The sequence below is a fragment of the Alligator mississippiensis genome, chromosome 1 (assembly GCF_030867095.1).
Source record: "Alligator mississippiensis isolate rAllMis1 chromosome 1, rAllMis1, whole genome shotgun sequence".
NCBI classification, from domain to species: Eukaryota; Metazoa; Chordata; order Crocodylia; family Alligatoridae; genus Alligator; species Alligator mississippiensis.
In genome coordinates, this window is record NC_081824.1 from 83,199,044 (window position 1) to 83,218,521 (window position 19,478).

At 42.1% G+C, this 19,478-nt stretch overlaps 1 protein-coding gene across 2 annotated transcripts in view; it reads right to left on the reverse strand.

Moving 5' to 3' along the window:
• Positions 1-19,478, reverse strand: part of MMS22L (MMS22 like, DNA repair protein) — a 166,885-nt gene that overhangs the window by 17,207 nt on the left and 130,200 nt on the right. For both annotated transcript variants that reach the window (XM_014611080.3, XM_019486393.2), the window contains exons 17-20: positions 10,398-10,540; positions 9,503-9,645; positions 9,184-9,343; positions 5,095-5,264 (exon numbers count right to left, since the gene is read on the reverse strand). In XM_014611080.3, coding sequence (XP_014466566.1) covers positions 5,095-5,264; positions 9,184-9,343; positions 9,503-9,645; positions 10,398-10,540 — 616 coding nt within the window. The remainder of the gene's footprint in view (positions 1-5,094; positions 5,265-9,183; positions 9,344-9,502; positions 9,646-10,397; positions 10,541-19,478) is intronic.

Sequence of the window (19,478 nt, forward strand, 5' to 3'; positions counted from 1 at the left end):
TTTGTCTAACAAAGTTTATCCATCAGGGTTTTCCCAGTCATTTAGCTTTTCCTAGATTGGTGGTTCTCAACCTCAAAGCTCCTCTCAGAAAATGCTAGCTCTTAGCTTTCAATCAGTTTTTGACTATATAAAAATAACAGAGCAATTTTTCAGTTGCAAAGAACTCAAAAAGACCACAAGAAGTCAGAATATTTTGGCAATATGGATTCCAGTCTGAAATCTCTGGGTTTATCTTGTGAATCAAGTAAGCACTTGTATACCTTACAGTACTAGTATTGTATGTCACCTTTAAAGAATTTTGCAGCTCTCCAGTTGAGAAACACTGTTCTAGATCATAAATAACAATAAAAATAGCTACTTCTTTATGAGGATCAGGTAAAAATCACTTCTTTTCTATGGTAGAGCACTTGCAAAACACTCAGTCAAGACAAAACCCCTGAACACACTGCATTCCAGATTACAGATCCTGAGGTCAAGGTAGAGGAATAGTGGAAGAGGTAGAGTAACAAGTTTCCACTGCTTCTTCAAACCTTCTGGGAAATAAGGTAGGATTCCTTGGAGTAAAGATCTCTGCAATACTAGACTCTTTCTTTTGAGTGAACAAGAGTATTTCTTATCTTTATAGGGTTTAGAGGGTGAAAGATTTCCAAGGGAGCTAAAGATCCAGCTGAAGAAATGGCAAGAGAGATTTTGGCCTCCAGGAAAGCCGCGTTGACTTGGCTGCCATGGCTTCCTATGAATCGTGTCAGTAGTTAGCAGGGAGCGTATCCTTTTGCATGGAGGAGAAGAATTATCCCCATTACTATGCTACAGCTGATGGAGTTTTGGCCTGTGGATCTGACCAAATTCAATTTAGGCTCACAGGACCTTCTGTTTGTAGCAGATAGACATTACAGAGAGTATTAGTAAAGGCCAGCTTATTTTCTATACTTATACTATGTTTTTCGGACATCCTAACAAAAGAAATTAAGGTCTCCCAAGCAGAGGTGCATGCCAGAATCTGCTCCTCACTTAAACAAAGTGGCAATAGATTCTTGTGTGCATGAGCAGCAGGGACCCTTTGTGGCAGGAGATCCTTCTTGCTTCTGATTCATCCATCTATCTGTAAATCACCTGTGGAGAAATAGGGACTATTAGTATGGATTACTGGAACTATTCACTGCAGAAATGCCAAGCTACCTAATGATGACTTATAATACCAGTTCTGCTGAAGAAATAAATCTGCTGTTCACCAATTTATGTCGTGAAATTCCTATTAAATACATACTATAATTCACAAAATGTATTAATAAACTTGTTCAAATATCTGACTATACACTACAGATGAGGTATCAGGAGAGCTTTTAAGGCCTGACCCCTGAGAAATGCTGAGTCTCCTCAACTCCATTAAAGTCACCATGAACTGTGCATACTGAGCACCTCTATTTCAGCAGTTCAATAGAAAAAAATACTTATAAATCCACCAGGAGATGCTATATCCTCCTCCTTTATATACATGTTCATTCCACATATATGTACCACATGTTCATAACACCATATACAGAAATAATTAAATTACATTACATTACATTCTTTCCTAGAGGACACCCTAGAGAATCAACTTTCCCCAAGGCAGACTGCACCCTGGTAGAGGGAAGGAGGGAAACAACCTCCCTGTATAGCATGTCTTAGGACAAGAAAAAATATCAGTTAAAAACTAAAGAGTGATGCCAAGCCCTAAGTAAGCTTGCCAAGGCTGAATCCATTTGGGAGCTCTCAGGAAACCTATCACGGCCCTTGGATGCAGTGGAGAATGAATGAATTACACATGAAATAAATAAATACAGTCCTGTAACTCGCATTTAATTTTTTGCAGAAGGTAAAATAAAATTAAAGGAGGTAAGAAAAATGAAGAAAAAAAACATCCTGGTCAGTCTCACTGTGCTGACTTAATTCCTTTGGAAAGTTATTTGCAATGCACACCCTAGAAATACCTTATGTTTATTTGATTTCTTTAAAATGTATCAACAATGCTGCAGGTCCTTTGGAAAAGGCAGACAATAGATGATTATAATGAAATGTCGATAGAAGTACTTACTTGACAGCATAACACATCATGCAGAGCCATACCATGGTCCTTAAAGTAATCCACATACATAAAGCCAAAAGGTGTATATGAGTGGTGGGGAGGATAAGACAAAAAGAGGAGCTTTGCAAAAGGCCTTGAAGGGTATACATTCTCTGCAATTATAAGGTACGTTAACAAGTTCCAGACTTAAGTTCCCTTCCAGAGCAGAACCAAGTCATTAGTCTCCACTATTTTAGACTACAGACTTGCTGCTCCAATAAAGCATTGGAAAAAAACCTACAGAAGAGGAACTGAGAAGCCAGGTTAAGACAGGCTTTTAAAAACTTAAGATAGTAAGAGGTCCTGCATACACTTGTGCCTTTTTAAGGAGAGGGAATCCAAAATGAGGCAAGCTGGATGTAGGAATCAAGGAAAAGAATCTATAACCAGGAAGAGAAGGCTGGAGGAATGAAGGGCCCTGGGACTCTTGAATGGATTGACGAAAACCCAAAGGCTCTAGGATTAGTTTGGATGCTGAGGAATTTATGTATGGGCCTGCAAGTCGCTAAGTCTTATAAGTAAAGCTCATGTGTTTACACAGTTACTTTGAACAGACTCTAAAAGTTTCCAGCTTCAATTGGCATGTGGTCCCCAAAGCGTCAAGATGTAAATCAGAATTCCACTAGGGCACGAAACTCAAGAGCAAGGTTTCGTTTAGCAACCGGGAAGGCTTAGGGCCACGGTAAGCAACCTTTTCCAGCTGTGGGCTGAAATGACCCACTTCAGGTCAGGAGGAGTCAGGTGCTAGAACCCGCCTGCAGCCGGCACTTCTCCCCCAAGTGGCACAGGGAGAGTACCCATGGCCAATGCCCACATTTCTGAATGCCACTGAAGCTGTAGGCCATAGGCTGCCAATCTCTGGCTAGTACCCTAAGTCCTGGTCACCAAAGGACAAATTAACTCAATGATCCCATTTCCAAAGAGGTGATATCAAAAGGAAGTTTGAAACCACAGAGTGAGCATGGGAGACTGGGCTGGCTCCAGGCACTGTCACTAATCTCAAGGAAGTGCAGACTAGGTCTGTAAAAAAAAGACGCACCAATTTATTTAGTTTGCTGGGCAAACAAAAAAAAATAACCACCATTTTGACTTGGTCCAAAATTACATTTTCTTGAGTTGAACAAAAGACTCGATTACTTTTTAACACTTAAAAAAAATATTAAACACTGGCAGTTTACTAGATGAAAAATCATTTTGAAACAACCCAAAATGATAACATGGAAACACAAAGCTTCTAACTTTTCTAAATCATTTTCAATGTTTTTTCAACAGAACCTATGTCCAGAGTCAAAGAATTCTGGTCCCCTTGCACCTACATTTTTGACAAGTAAACTATTTGCCAAAAATCTTCCCCAAAACAACAGATATCCAGCTGTATTCAAAAGCACGTGGTTCCAACATATAGATCCAAACATAGAAGCCTGATCAGAACTGAGCAGATCGACAGGCAGAGAACCTAGGGAGTCAGTAGCCACCTAAAACTCTACAGAAAAAAAATGACTTTACAACTATTCCCTGTAAGCACAGGTTATGAGAGAAGCAGGGTTATACTTTCTTGGTGGAATAGCATTTAACAAACTGGCAGGAACATTTTATAACAATTCAGTTTCCAGATGGTCCAAGAGAAGTAAATTTAGCCATGTTAGTCTGGAGTCAGGCAGAACGCAGGCAAGGCTGCACCTTAGAGACTCTCTCATTAAGAAGATATAAGTTCTTGTAGAACCTGACAAAGCACGCTATATGGCTTTCTGAACAAGTTGGCTCCACCCCTATCCTGTCTTCTGCCAGATTGCCAAGTATAGAGAATTTCTGACCTTCCCAGAGAGTAGCAACAAATTATGCCTTAGACTACCACATCAATATATAACCGTATCACTTTACTGTGACATGTCAATCATAAGATAATTTTTAAAACACAGAATAAATCTGTGGGACATTTACAAAGTTACCAGGCCTTATATTTGGTTGTGTTTAAGCACAGGAACAAATTATGCTGAAACTGTAGGTTTTGAGGAAATCAGGAAAACAATTTTTCAAGAAATTATGTACTGGTTATTTTTAAAATAGGTCTCTCTCTCCAGCCCTCTCCCTGCCAATTCAGGCCTCTCCCAGAATCAATAATTTTTACAGCGTTTTAAGCGTGACAAAGCATCAGGAAGGAGACAAATACAGAGAAAATACAGAATAGTTAACAGACTGTCAAACTACTATGATAGGTTGGAGATAGTGCAGAAAGTAAACACACGTTAAAAAAAACCATGAGGAAATTTAAAACCTGCTCATCTTCAAATACCTTATATTTAATAATCTGGGGGAAGGAATATTTTAAAATACATTTGCTTGCTTTCCAACATGAACATTCTGTTATCAATTGTGCTCGTATGATCTACTGTTTCAAAAGTCTCTCAACGTCAGTGGGCAGTGTTAACATCACTTTTACTACACCACAGTGACAATGACCACTGGGACAGTGGTTTTGAACCTCTCTGTACTCAAGGCACCCCCTTAATGGACTTGAGGCACCCTCTGTATAACTTATGTGAATCAAATGGCACCCGATTTCAAAACTAAATTATATTACAGTGCTTTCCTTTTGCAGAGGGGCTGCACAGCGCATATGTGCATTGGTGCCAGAAGAGGGAATTGGCCAGGCAAGGACAAGCTTGAGCCTGCCCTTATCTGCTAATCTCATCACACCTTGTGGCACTGTTCAAAGGATCTTGCAGCACCCCTGGGTGCTGCATCACCCTGAGAATCACTGGACCAGGATATACTGGCAAGCAGCTTTTATTGCTACCATACACATCCAATGAGAAGTGAACCAACAAGGTGGCTTTCTTCCCTCCCCCCTGCACAATAAGAATAATACTATTTCTGCTTGATTTAAGTGAGATTCAATCTAGTTTTGAAAAGAAAAAAAAAATTACCACTGCTGCACATTTGCATTCCAGAAGTTTGTCTGCTGATAATGGAGTTCAGATATTTACCTGAAGATAAAGAGGAAGACTCTCCTGAATGGCAGACAGCATATCTGTAGGAAGCCCTTTGTCTTGCTGAAAAACAGCATGTGGCAATAGCAGGCAGTCTATGATGCGGAACAGGAGTGGTTGTGCTTTAGAAGTAGCGAGTATCAGTGCCCAGGACTTTACAAGGCATCCTATTGGGCAAGAAGCAAAAAAAAAAAAAATCAATCCCAAATAAATTAAAACTAGAAAAGACATGTGCACACACATAAATAAGCAATATCTAAGTTATTTTACCCAAAGGTAACCATAGCAACCTGGTTGTCCACTTTCATGTACAATAGAACCTGCATAGAGGATCTGAATATACATTTACAGTACTGCAAAATTAAGGTCCCTAATTGTCCAAATGCATTAAAATGTAGAAACTGTAATTTCAATTATAGTGAAGTACACAAAATATGGCTTAACTATAAGTAGGAGCCACTGTATCACACCCCAGAAGTAAAAGCAGTTAACTTGTGGAACATTTAACCACGTAATTGGTGTGTTTGTGCTCACACAATATTCACCTCCGCCACGATATAACACAGGCTCTCAAATTTTTTCTATGTGAATCACATAAACAGAATTTGTTTTCACCTTCCATTCACAGTTGCTTGACAGCCCTGCGGCTATAAAAGCAATTGCTGATCCAGAAAAAAGCAATATTAGGAAAGTACTAAATATATTTTAACTTGTTTTCGAATTGAAATTTACCAACTGAAAACAAGAAGCAGAATTCAGGTCCACATAACCAGACCTCTCATGCTCCATGGTGTGCAATTTGAGAATCTTTGAGCACTTCTCATCCATTTTCAATACCTTTGTGTACTGACTGCCAGATTCCTGTGACTTTAGTTTTATAATCTCTCCTAGTGAGTTGCACATCAGAGGGGAAATGGTGAGGTAGTGTTGAAATGATCTGTAGCTGTGATGGTCCAGGATTTATGCAAGAGGCAAGGATTATCTAGGTGATATCTTTTATTCTACCAACTGCTTAAAACCAGTGTGGAGGGCTGTGAAATTTCCTTGGATGCTCCTGGACTTCTTGGCCTAGCAAAGTTTTTCAGTTGGATATAGACTCAAATCAGGTTCAGTTCATGAGAACTACTTTGCATGTGAAATTTCACAGCCCTCCACCTTGTTTTTGTGGACTGTTTCTTTCCTCAAACCTGATGAAAAATTCTATGCATTCAAAAGCTTATCTGACGGTAAAAACAGATGTTACCAAATTAAGTGGATGAACTGTGTCAGGACATGTCCTGCCACAGATGATATGCTTCATTGAGCGAAATGACTCATTGCCAGTATGGAATAGTAGGCACCGTTTCCTCTAACCCGAGGATTCCTCATACCCATCACTGCCCTTTGTCTCCTTAGCAGGACCTGCTCTGGATCCCTGGTCCCCTGTAATTCTATATCAGGACCCATGCAGTGCCATGCCTCCACACTGACTTGTACTGGATCCCACACCAATTTGAGCGTGATGCAGAAGCACATGTCAGTGCGGATCCCGGTGTGAAGGGATGGGGTGTCAGGAATTCCCTTGGGCCCACAGTGCTCCCACACCTCTTTGCTGGGACATGTGCTGCATCTCTTGCAGAAGGTGTAAACCCACAAATACCCTGACTCCCAGAAACATTCTTTTTATAAGAAAGCTCCAATATTTTTTTGAGAATCTCATTGTATGCTAAAGGAATGTTATTACTAAACACAGCACAAATAATATAATCAGTCTAATTAAACATGTTATTTTCCATACAAAAGTAGTTCTCATGAACTAAGCCCAATTTGAATTTATATTCAACTGAAAAGGTTTGCTAGGTCAAGAAGTCCAGGAGCATCCAAGGAAATATGTTCAAGATCGAGTAGTGAAAAAGATTAAAAACAGGCTCCTAAAAAGGTTATTAAAGTCTAAAAATCAACCCGTTACTGTCTGTAAAGACAATAAACAACAACATTAATCTTATAGATTGAAAGAAAACACAATAATCAATCAAAAAGATACAAAATGATCACTTAGCAATATTTTTAATAATGCTATCTAGCTCCCCATCTTCTTTCACCTGCCATATAAAAACACCTGGAAGGAGGATGCTCATTCCAATCCACAATGTTCTGCCCATTGTCACTGACATTATTTATCTGGTGGCATAAAGGTACTACAGTCAGACATGTATACAAAGCCCACACATGAGAGGCTTTCAGACTTCTTTGTTAAGCATCTTACTGTGTGAGTACAGTTTTACAAGCTCACAGCAGGTAAAGAAATGACTGAGATTAGTTTAACTGCCAGAACAAAAGCAAAACTCACGTTTTTCTACTTTTTAATAAAAAGAAGGACAATTTCTTATACCAGTGGTACAATTTCAGATTCTGATAAATTACCATTTCCTATGGATACAAAAAGAAAGGAAAAAATTGTCTTCATAGTTACTTTGCTAGCTTTAAAAAAAGGTGTTGGCATTTGGGTACCTAACACAGGTTATTTGGCTAATAGATATATAAGCATGTAGCAAACTGGCAGTCAGAAGAGAAATGGTTTTAAAAATCGCTAGCTCCATGAATTCAGCTGTATATTCACTGCAATGGCCAAATTTTAGTTTTGCTTATTTCATTCTAATAAAGCCTATTGTTTAAAATGTGGGGTCTTCGCTGGTCATTACTAAGACATGTGCACACATAACTTTCTTGATCTACCACTAAATTAAGGTTTAAGGTCCGACTCTAACTCACTTTCCCATAATAAACAGCCCTTTACTCTTCCCGTAGTCCCAGTGGTTTTAGAGGAATGAAAGACTGTTCTATATGAGGGTACTACAGGGGTGGGCAAAATACAGCCCATGGGCCAGATCCAGCCTGCCAAGAGATTTTGTCCGGCCAGTGGTGGGTCCCTTGGTCCAGCCCAGGCTCAAGAGGCAGCCCAGGCCATGGTACACGCGTCCAGTCCTGCCATTCTCAGACATGCAGCAGGGCTGGGATGGCGTGACAACCAGACTCGCTTCTGGATGTTGTTGCTGGACCTGGCCCCACTGCTTAGGCACCCCAGCAAGTCCACCCCGCACGCACAGCTGGGGGGCAGGATCCATATGGGCAGGGCATGTGGCTGGTCACATGGGATGGGGCCATGGGCAGGAAGGGAGAGACAGTGGGGTGGGAGGGAGTGGAGGGCAGGGCCAGGACTGGGATCACAAGGCAGTGACAGCACAGGGCTGGGGCCCCATGATTCCAGCTCTGGCCCCAACTGCCCATCCCATTCCCAGATACTGCTCCCTGCCTGCCCATCGCCCCATCTCGCACAGAACAAAGCCATAATCCACTGTCTGCAAGCCAATGCAATGGGTGCCGATTTGGTGGGTAGGGGAGTGTGAGAAGCAGGCCCTGTGCTGTCACTACCCTGCAATCCTGGATGGGATGGACCACTTAGAAAGTTTTGGTGAGCTGTTGGGCAAGGGGAGGGGCAGGGGTGGTGGGTGCAGACCTGGCCCACGACAGCTCACAAAAACTCCCTATGTGGCCCATGGACCCAAATAACTGCCCACCCCTGGGGTACTAGAATGTAACCTTTAACAAACTGCACATATGGAACTATGAGAAACAGCCCCCCAAAATGCCCATTTTTTTTCTTAATTTGCAACCCAGACTTGCCTATTACCATATCATTACCAAAAGATACCTGCAGACTAAAAAGAAAATAAGCCCTGTTAGCCACTATTTTCTCTTGTTTGGTTTAATTAAATATTTCCCAGGCAAAGATATTAAAATCTCATGCTCAACTTTGCTGCATTTGCATCATGACTACAAAATCAGAATAACTTTTTGTTGAGAGAAAATATCATTAGGTTTTAAAGGGCATCAAAGTAAAAGGCCAGGAATGTCAGTAGGAGCATATTAGAAATTTATTTTTAGTACCTTTCTGATAATTATCTCTTTTTAAAACAATAACACAGATTACATAAAAAACCAACAAAAGTTGAACCAAGAGGCTGGGAACATTCTGTATAACTCTTCCCCTGTTTCCTGTGCTCCTGAATTAAGACATGAGAAAATTAACCATAACAAGATAATTACCCATAATCCAGTAAATGAGTTGCAGCCCTTCAGCTGGTCCTTTTTTCTTCAAATAAGGTTTTACGTATGTTATTACATCACCTAAGTACTCTAGAGCCTTTGTTACCATGGCAGATTTCTCAGGTAGAGTCTGAAGGCTACCATAAGTTTTACCAACAGCCTGAAAAAAGAGGTGTTGGAAAGAAAGACAGAGAATTAGATCAGACTTTGTTGTTTCCTTTCATTTATCTCTGAAGTTTTGGCAAAATGACTCTTTAAAAGCATAGCCAAGAAGAAAATCTTTTTAATCTGTAGGAGTTGTGTATAAGAGGTACAGTACCTTAATGAATTGGACAAGTGCATTCTTAGGGTCTTGCCTGACGAATGATTCATCAATATGAGCCTTTGAGAAGACATTTTCTACTTCAGAGAGTTTAAAAACCAACCTTGTCATTTCGGTCAGCTGCTCCATATAAACTTTCCCTGATTATGATAAAGAAAACAGCTGAGAATGTAACATACTTTGATATTGAGCTCTGTCCATTGTTGAGTGGATCCATTCACAAAATCATGAAGTATGACTCAAAAGTCTCTACAAATAAGGATTCCACAACTTAAATTTTCTTACGAGACAAAGCGTATCTACTAAGTATACCCACTACTGGATAAGAATAAAACATACTAGGAGTAAACCAAACCCTTCATTTTACTGATGACCTTCCCCAGGAATGTGAAAATGTGTATGAAGAGTAGCATTAAAAGATGTATCTTACAGAAAATTAGAAATGCGGTGTTCCATATAAGACATGAGCACATATCAGCAGTGAAGTAGCCAAGAAAAGCAAAACACCCTATCTAGAGGAAAGAAGGATTCATAATTGGATGTTTAGGGAGTTCACAGCATGATTTTTGGCTATTTACTTCAGATTTTTATTTGTTCATAGCAGTTTCTTCATGGGGGGGGGGGGGGGGGGCGGGAATAGCTTGTCCTTGGGAGTAAGTTTTTGTTCTTTGCTTCCAAGGAAACAAGCTCTTTTATCTTTATGATACATTTGTCACATACAGGGAAGTCAAAGCATTAAGAAATAGCACAAGCAGCATAAAGAAAAACATTTTGTAATTAGGTAAGAGTAAAAGAACACAAACAGAAATACATTTTTCAATTAACTGAAAAAATGCACCATTTTTGCAATGTAGAATCATTACTGCAAACACAGGGGAATGTGAATGCTTACCAACTGTTTGTTCACCATCTGTCCTGGCCAAGGCACCGCTTGGTTGATCAATGAACATTTGTAAAATGCATCGAAACCAAGAACGCACTATCAAGGCTTCATAAGGTGTATGACTCGCACCAGAAAAAGCCTCGGACAATGAACTGCATAAGAAGAAGAGATGCAAACATGTAAAAAGATGTTTTGAGCCTGAAAGCTTGAAAGAACAATTTTTGCAACTATTTAGTTGATCTAATAAAAGATATCACATATACCTAAAGAACCTTGTCTGCCTAAAAAATGTCAAAAAGATTCAATTTAGTTTAGACTTAGAAAGTATTTCTAGAAGAATTTTAAGTAAATAATTATAAATATAATACAGATGAAGGACCAAGCTGGGAATACTTTTATATATATGCAACCTACTGACTGACACAAAGAAAACCCACACACTTTAGAAATCTCCAGTGCAGCCAAGGGAAATCTAAGGGTACCTCCTTGCTGCAGAATGAAACATATGGTAGAAATACCCAAACTAGCTTTAAATGAGTTAGCTTGGCTACCTGAAAGAGTCTAGCTAGAACATCTTGGAGCTCTGTGTCTGCCTGCTTCCTCTGGACTGCTTCTGGTAGCCAGGGCAACTGATTTATGGATAGCTTGTGTAGCTGTATGCTACATTCAAGCCCACAGGGTACACAGCCAACCTCTGCTGTTAAACTCAGATGAGGAGGTCATTTGCTTTTGTAAATCAGGCTGTGGCCAATCAAAAAGAGGTCATGCTAGGAGAATATCAATGAGTAAAGCCCACTACAGCAATCTAGAGATGGTGCAAGTGATTATGAAATGATTAGCAGAAAGCTATGCTGAAACGGCTCCATCCTTGGATATTTTTAAGAGCAAGCAGACTTAGACAGTCACTTGACTGAGATGGTTTAGTCAGGAACAATCCTATCTTGAGCTGGGGGTTGCACTAGACAACTCTTTAAGTCCCTTCCAACCCTAAGTTTTATGGTTCTATGATCTACAATGGTATACAGGGCCAGATTCCACTCTCATTTACATTAGAGTAAACCACAGTCAGAAATTATACCACAGCCAGCGAAGCATCACTTGCATACAAAAGTGCATTAAAAAAAAAAAAAAAAAAGAAGAAAGAAAATCCAGTGCTATTTAACTCATTACACTTAGTTAGGCCATCCCAAGGCAACATAATTCCCAGATATTCCCAGCAGTCAACTCCCACAAGACTTCTAGTGTTGCTTGAAAATATTGTCAGAATAAATGATGTGTCAACATGGAAAATATGTTTTAAATGTTATGAAACTGGCATAATTTCATAATATTAAATATTTTGTGTAATTTATTTTAAAAATAAAAATACATATATTCATAGCCATATGATTTGCATATCATTTACATTAGGCAAACACATACAGATGCAGTTTATAACACAACACTATGCAACACATAGCACAACACAGAAACTACAAAATATAAGTATTTTATATGTTATATCAGAGTATGTGGCAATTCAGCACCCCTTAAATAGGTATAATAGAAGGTAGGTGTGGCTGACTTATCCCTAAAGAATCAATGTCACTAGTTAGGGCCAAATACAGTGAAAAAGATACTGTCCTGTGTGTCACCTTCCCAAGGTCCCTTTTCTCCAAAGGCAAGATTCAAATGATTTCAGTACACATTGATTTGGGTAGGGCAATGGCTAACTTCTACACTCCTGCTTCCAGAGGGAGATTCAAAATAACCCAGTTGTTAGATATCTAGCATTTTCATCCAGCCAAGAAAGAGACTTCAGAAATGCCTAAGCATGGGTCAAGTTTGTGTGTCTAGATGCTTTATACAGAGAACGGGAACTAGTAATGTATCACCAAAGGTCAATTCACAAAGCTCAGAGTGCTTAGGAGGTAGTCAATAAGAATGGAAGCAGTAAAGTTTCAAGCTCTCCATTATACGTTCCTCTTTTGTAATTCTACACATCTAGTAACACTTATGAGAGCAGCACTAACCCATATCCAGTTGGCTAGTGGTTTGAGCATTCACCCAAGATAAGGGATGATTTATGGCTTCTATCCTCCCCCACATCTCTGAGGGATTTTGAACCCAGATCTCCCACTTCCTGATCAAATGCACTCTCCAGCCCTTCTGTTACAGCTGGGCCACTGGACAAAAGTGGCCTCTTGCAAATGTAAGAGAGAAAGAAAACATGGGGAGAAAGAAAACAAGCAAATGGAGTCTGAACCTGTAGCATGGTAGCTAGGCCCCTCCTCTGCAGAGAAGAGTCTTGGGTTCTGGTCTCCACTGTCAAGCTTATTTCTGGCCTTTAACCAATGCTTGTCAAATGTAAAATGTCCAAAGTACTGGGAAACAGGCACCTAGTCCTCCCTCTTCCTAGGGAATTGCTCTGATCACTGGTCTACACTCATGCTTCTCTTTGGCTTGTTCTCACCCTGGATCCATGATTTTTGCACTCTTTTCTGCCCAGAGAACCTGTTTCAAAAGGTACGTGTGCATGTTGGGGGTGGGGTAAAGAGCTGTCACCTAGTCTACTTGATACCCTAGTAGCTAGGGCACCGTAGATACCCTCCATAATCACAATCTGGGGTTAAATCTCATTAGCGTAGGGAAGGTCTAGGACCCAGTTCTCCTATATCCTGTGTAAATGTATTGACGGGGCAAAGGGTGAGTACCACTACTAACACCACGCCAGGTGCGTTTTATGTTGTCTGTCTGATTGACAGCATGGCACTCCCTCAGGAATTAAGTAGAGCTTGGGCACCTTGAGGAGCCAATCTGAATCAATTCAGAGCTTGGAGGAAAGCAAAATGCATGCTCCAGGTCACTTCTGTGAAGGTGTGCACACCTAATTGTTGCTACCTAGAGATCCTTGCAGTCCCAACGGTAGAATTTCGGTGGTGTTAGGCACCCAATCCATTTTTAGAGCACTGGCATAGGGTCAGTTTGAATCAGTCCTTAGGACTTGGATGTCTGAGTCCTGCCTAAACTGAGTTAAGCATCTATTGATCATGGCCCAACATGTCAAGCACCAACCTGTTGCTTCTCTGTTCAAAAAACACATTCCTGTGTCATTGCTTTTAACTAAGGTGACCATATTATAGGACAATGTGAAATCCAAGACACTACCCTACCCTACCCCACCCCTTCTGCTGCAGGCAAAAGCAGGAGCAGGGAGGTATGGTACACCTCCGGTATTGCTATTCAGGCAGCTATGGGAGTCAATGGCCTGCTAATGACCCACTGTTCTTTACTGCAGAGATGTTAACAATTACCTCCCTTTTGTAATGGTCATTCCACTAATCAAGATAACCTATTTTAGGGCAATTTTGCTGTCTGCTAGGGCTTCCTAGTTCATAGCTCTTGCCATGCCTCCTCCCACCCCGAACCTAGGACGCTCCTTTTAATTTTCACCAGCCAGCTGGGACCAGTCTCCAAAATCCGGCACATGTGGTCACCATACTTAACGCTTGCAGGACAACCAGCTTCTGATGGAGTTCCTACAGGGCCAGTTTTCACCAGGTGTCAATGAATTTATTTGAAAAAAGACAACAATTTACTCTGCAGGCTTGCTTACGTGTAAAACCAGAATCCTGTGCTTAACCTAGAGTCAATATTTTTCTATCAATTTTTTTTGTAAACATTTATAAAAAAACCCTTTATTTTGCACTGACGTTTACTCCTATATAAAGTAATAATAAAATAAAAAAGGCAAAGTATACACATATATAATACTAGTTTTATTCATATGGACATGAAAAAAAAATCAAGCTGCAAAGCTGTTCATTAATCACATAGGTATATCATTGTTACTTGTATCCTGTCTTTCCTTCCTCTATTTCCATTCACCGTTGGGAGAGCAAATTAAAATTTGTCTTGAAATTGAATGTGAACCTTTGGCCAAAAGACTAAGGCTCTAATCCTGCAAAGGCTCACAGACGTGCTTAACTTTATGCGTTGTCAGTAGGCCCAATTAAATCAATGGGATTACTTATGTACTTAAAACCAGGTATGCGTGTAAAGTATTCTGCTGAATAGTCTGTACAGGACCAAATACATTGGAGTACAGATTTCAGCTGGGGATACTGTAACACAAATAAATAAATAATAGGTTGTTTGGGTGGTCCTGAGGGTGTAATTTGTGTTGCTGAACATTTATTATTGGTGATAAGGCAGCAAATAGAAAGAACCTCGCTTCAATTTCAGAGACTAAGTTGAGTTTGCCTGACTGACAGAAAAAAAATAATCTTTTTACTTTTAAACTGAGCACATTTGGATGTGAAAATTACTGAAACACAATAAGCATGAAGCCTAAAAATGCTGGCAGTTATTTTGGTAACATGCTATAACACTGCCTGAAGCACATGAATACGTATATGGACAATTACATAAAATACATTTTAATACATATTAAATTAAATTGTTTATAATATACCATTCTTACAAGTCAAGTCCTGTCTTAGGCATTTTTCACACCTATTATCATAGTCTAAGAACATCACAAACTCTAGGTGACAGAGGGAATTACTATTGCCTCCTTTTACATAAAGTGTGATTGGGCACAGAGAGACAGAGACTCAAAAAATTAAGGCACCTAAAAATGGGAGCTAAATGCAATTTAGACATCTAAACCTAAAAGGGCAATTCGCAAATAACCTGTCTTAGTGTGCTTAGGGCTCATCACCTAGATCAAGGATTGGATCCAACCCATGGACATGGGGCTTTGGTGGCAGGGACACCTTCCATGGGCACATTTCCCATGCCATCATAGGGAAATGTGCCAATTACAGGCACTTTTCTTGTGCCACAAGTGGTGGCAGCAACAGGGTCCTCATGTCTATCTTTCTGCCCACCCCCAATCCAGGGTGGGTCATTCCAGGAGCCAGAAAGGTTGCCAACCCCTGATATTAGGTGCCTAACTTTTCTGAAAAAATTAATTAGGCCCCCAAAGTTAAGCTACCATGCATGCCCAGAAATGGCACCATCTTATCTGAGCTGAACAGTTAGGCACCTTAACCCCACCATCTTGGGATTCACTGACTTAGTGTTCCTGTCTCCAGGGGCCTAAAGAATCACAGTGTTGGAAAGGACCTACCTCAAAGGTCATTTGGTCCAACCCGCTATACAAATACGGGATTTCTTATCCTTATCAACTGCTCATCTGTCATGTTCCTGAAAACCTCAAGTGAAGGAGGTTCTACAGGTTTCCCTGGGCAGTCTGTTCCACTGCCTTACCATTCTAACAGTAAGCAAGTTTTTCCTCCAATCTAGTCTAAATCTGCTGTGGTGCAATTTAAAACTATTACTTTGTGTCCAGCCCTCAGCGGCAAGGGAAACACTTGCTCACCCTCATCTTTATAATATCCTTTCAAATATTTGAAAACTACTTCCATATCCCTGCTTAATCTCCTTTTCTCCTGCCTAGCTCTCTCAACCCTTTTCTCACATGGCTTGCATGCCAATCCCTTTATCATTCTTGTCACTCACCTGTTTTTCTACACACTTAAAATATTCAAGATGAGTATAAACCAGCCCTCAACAGAGTGGTACTGTCAACTCCCTTGCCTTACACCCAATTGTCACGATCCACTGATTTTGGTGCCTCGGCACTATGGAGTTTTCTTGTCACATGAGAGCCTCTTGCACAGCGAGGGTTTTTGCTGCATAAAGAACCCGTGTGCAGGAAAGAGTGTCCGCCAATTTGCAGCTGTCTTTGCAGGATGCATTTCTCTTTGCAGCACAGAAATGCACGGTGCAAAGAGTTCCCGCCATTTGGATGCAAATTCGTGCCCCGCAATTGGCTAGTGATAAATTATTCACACGTGGCAGCCGGTAATTGGCTTGCTGGCCGTTTAAAAACTAGTGCGACTTCCGCCCAAGTCGAAGAGCTTTGAGCACGCTGCAGAGTGCCTCTTAGAGATCTGACTTGTGGCTAGCTGGTCGATAGACCGATCACCTATCAATCCCTCTTCCTGTCGCCGAATGCAGTCCCAGATGTACCCTTTTCCCGCCGGCTTGAGTTACGGACGGATTTACTGGCATTGGCCTCGCCAGCTGGAGCAACTCACATTGTTATCCAGACGACCGAACCGTTTCCGTTGCAGCCACCCGCGACGTAAGTAAAGTTTTTTGCAACCATTAAGCCTTGTCAGCCTCTCCATTCACCAGCCCGCCCTGACGAATGAGTAATTTCTGAATCACCTCGAGTCGGCTCAGCCCGGCCGAGACATGGCGACGAGGATGGGATTAAAGGGCATGGTGTTGGAGAAGAACTTAATTGGGTGCTGCCCCTGGCGCACCGGGAACCGCCATGTAGAGAACGCTAACGATCTATGGGCACATATCGCTTACCACCAAGCGGTAGAAGGGGAGGAAAGAAGTATTGATGGCTACTTCTCCGTAAAAAGAGAAGAAGCCGTGGTGAAAGAATGGAGAACAAAGCTATCCCTAGGGGAGTTCGGATGCATAATGGGGAGCGACCGGGTTTACTATCGGCCCCCGGAGGAAACATCAACAATATCCCTAGCCGGGGTGAAAGTGCGGAAGGCAGAAAAGCTGACCCCCGCTCAGGAGTTCGCCCAATGCACCCGATACTTAAAGGAGGGGGGGGAACCCACCCCCGCGGACTGGTTCAACTGTTCGGATTTGGTGCCTGAGTCGCGGGGCCATGAGCTCCTCGTTCAGCTACAGGAGGATTTGGAAACTATGGGCCGTCACAAGCCGAAGTGGGGTCTAATTAAATGGAAAAAGGGAAAGATGATAAATGTGCTGTTCCGTGCAGTAACAGGCCTATAAAGGGAATACGCAAATTTGGAGGCTCAGATGCATACTGCGGGAAAGGAGTCGCTGGAGCGGACAGCAAAGGGCTCCGGAGCAGCGTTTGTTAACAGTGCCAGCCGCATGATGCTGCTAGCAGAAAATGGCGCTGAAAGAAGCGCTAGCTACCCGGGGAACCCGGAAAGGAGGGGCGGAGTTTTGGAAGACCCGGCGGGGATCCCCCTGGTGACTCCACCTCCTGAGGTGACGTCATTCCCTGCAACCACGCCTCTTTACCATGGGGAGGGGGCAATGGGAGGAGGGATATACCCAACGCTCCCAGATACAGAATTTAACCCTCTCTCTGCCGCAGCTTACCCGATAGCTGTGACAAAGCATGTTGAGGATGAAGAAGGTACCACGTGTACCACTGTTATCTCTCGCACACGCACCAGACCAGAGATTCAAGAGCTTTGCAAAGAATCTAAAATAAGGCCGGAAGAAACCTTGGCCATGTGGTTAGGAAGACTGATAGTGGAATTTGGATCCGACACTCTGGATAAGGAAGAAGCGAGTGCCCTGACACGACAAGCAGCGTGGAGCGGAGGGCGCGCTACTGATTTGAATGTGGTCACGGACAGTGCCTACTGGCCCATCCCGCTCCCGGCGCTTGTGGTAGGACAGGTAACCCACAAATTTCACACCTGGCATGAGGGTTGCCCGAAGAAGGCTACTGCAGAACAACTTCTCCTCGCTATAGTTGGAGTGTCGTATCTCTCATGGAGCCCAAGGACAAATCCAACGGGACTAACAGCAGCCCAGCGTAAAGAGAGATGGGCTCATCGTCACCTATCGGACCCCGGGGCAATTCCAATGCCCTTGGAAGCTATAGATGCCTGCGTGGAGGTATACGGAGGAGCAAATGCTGTTACACTCTGACTCTTTGTGAACCCGATGCAAGGTGAGGAAGCTTCTAATGACACAAGGGATCGACCTTCAGCGTACCTGGCTGCAACATTGAGGCCTAGGCGTCAAGGGTATACCCCTCGGCGAGAGCCATGGGGGTCACCTCCAAGGACCTCAAAAGAAAGAACCTCGAAGGAAAGAACTCTGAAGGAAAGAACTATGTTCGGATTTCTTCTCGCTCACTCCGGACTAACAAAGGCTCAATTGAGACTTTTGGGAGACAAGGCCCAGGCCAGTATGGCTGAAGCATTGGGATTTAATTTTGAGGATCCGACAAAAAACGAGTAATGGCCGTCGGCTCCGCCGGCGGCCTTCCCCAACTCAGACCTGATCCTACTGATTCTTGACCATACGCTGAACTGACTGTTTACAACCCTACCAATCCGGATGACCAACAACAGGTATTCTTTCTTCTTGATACTGGAGCTCAGACCAATGTGATTACCTCAATGATACCTCATCAAAAGACCACCAAGACAATCAAGGTACAAGGGCTTAACGCTATCATTGTCACAACGAAGGTCAAGTTTTGGGTTCAGGATCACCGATATCCCCTAGAGGCTGTTCTAGGGGGCATCAACATTTTAGGAATCCTGGAGATAAAAACGCTTGACCTTAAGGAACAAGTGCTACAGGCATTACCCGTAATTATCCCAGAGCAGGACTGGCATCGACCAACGCTTCGTGACACTTCCACCTGGTGATATCGGCCAATCCCAACTAAGGATTCTCTAAAACAGTCCCTTACTAACCTTCTGCAGCGACTCGAGCGACAAGGCTGTATTAAGACTGTAACAGCCAGTACCTATCTATCATCAGGATGGGGAGTTGCGAAACCTGAGAAGCCTAATGAAGCCCGGTTGGTCGTGGACTATCGAGAAGTCAATAAAAGGTGTCAGGTACTTCAACAACCTAATCCGTCTACTCTGCCACAGTGTATGTTTGAGATGGCACAGTTCCAGCAAAGTCCGTGGGTCGCAGTTACATTAGATCTGAAAAATATGTTCTTTTCTATCCCAATAACTGACCCGGAAGGAATACTGAATATGTGTATTGATGGCATCATGTACAGGTGGACAGTTTGTCCGCAAGGATATCACAACGCTCCATCATTAGCCACTGGTGCCATGAATAACACCCTGAAGAATTTTCGAGCCTTGCACTCTCTTCCCCCAGAAAAGGAATTAAAAATTTAGAGTTATGTGGATGATATTGCCATCATGGGTCGCGATAGCTCTGTAGTTGCCGGTGTAGTAAACCAACTAGTTGCTCACCTTCAAAGTGAGGGATGGACCATCAACGAGGAAAAGTCAAGCCTACATCCTGTAGATGACATTACGTTCCTTGGCA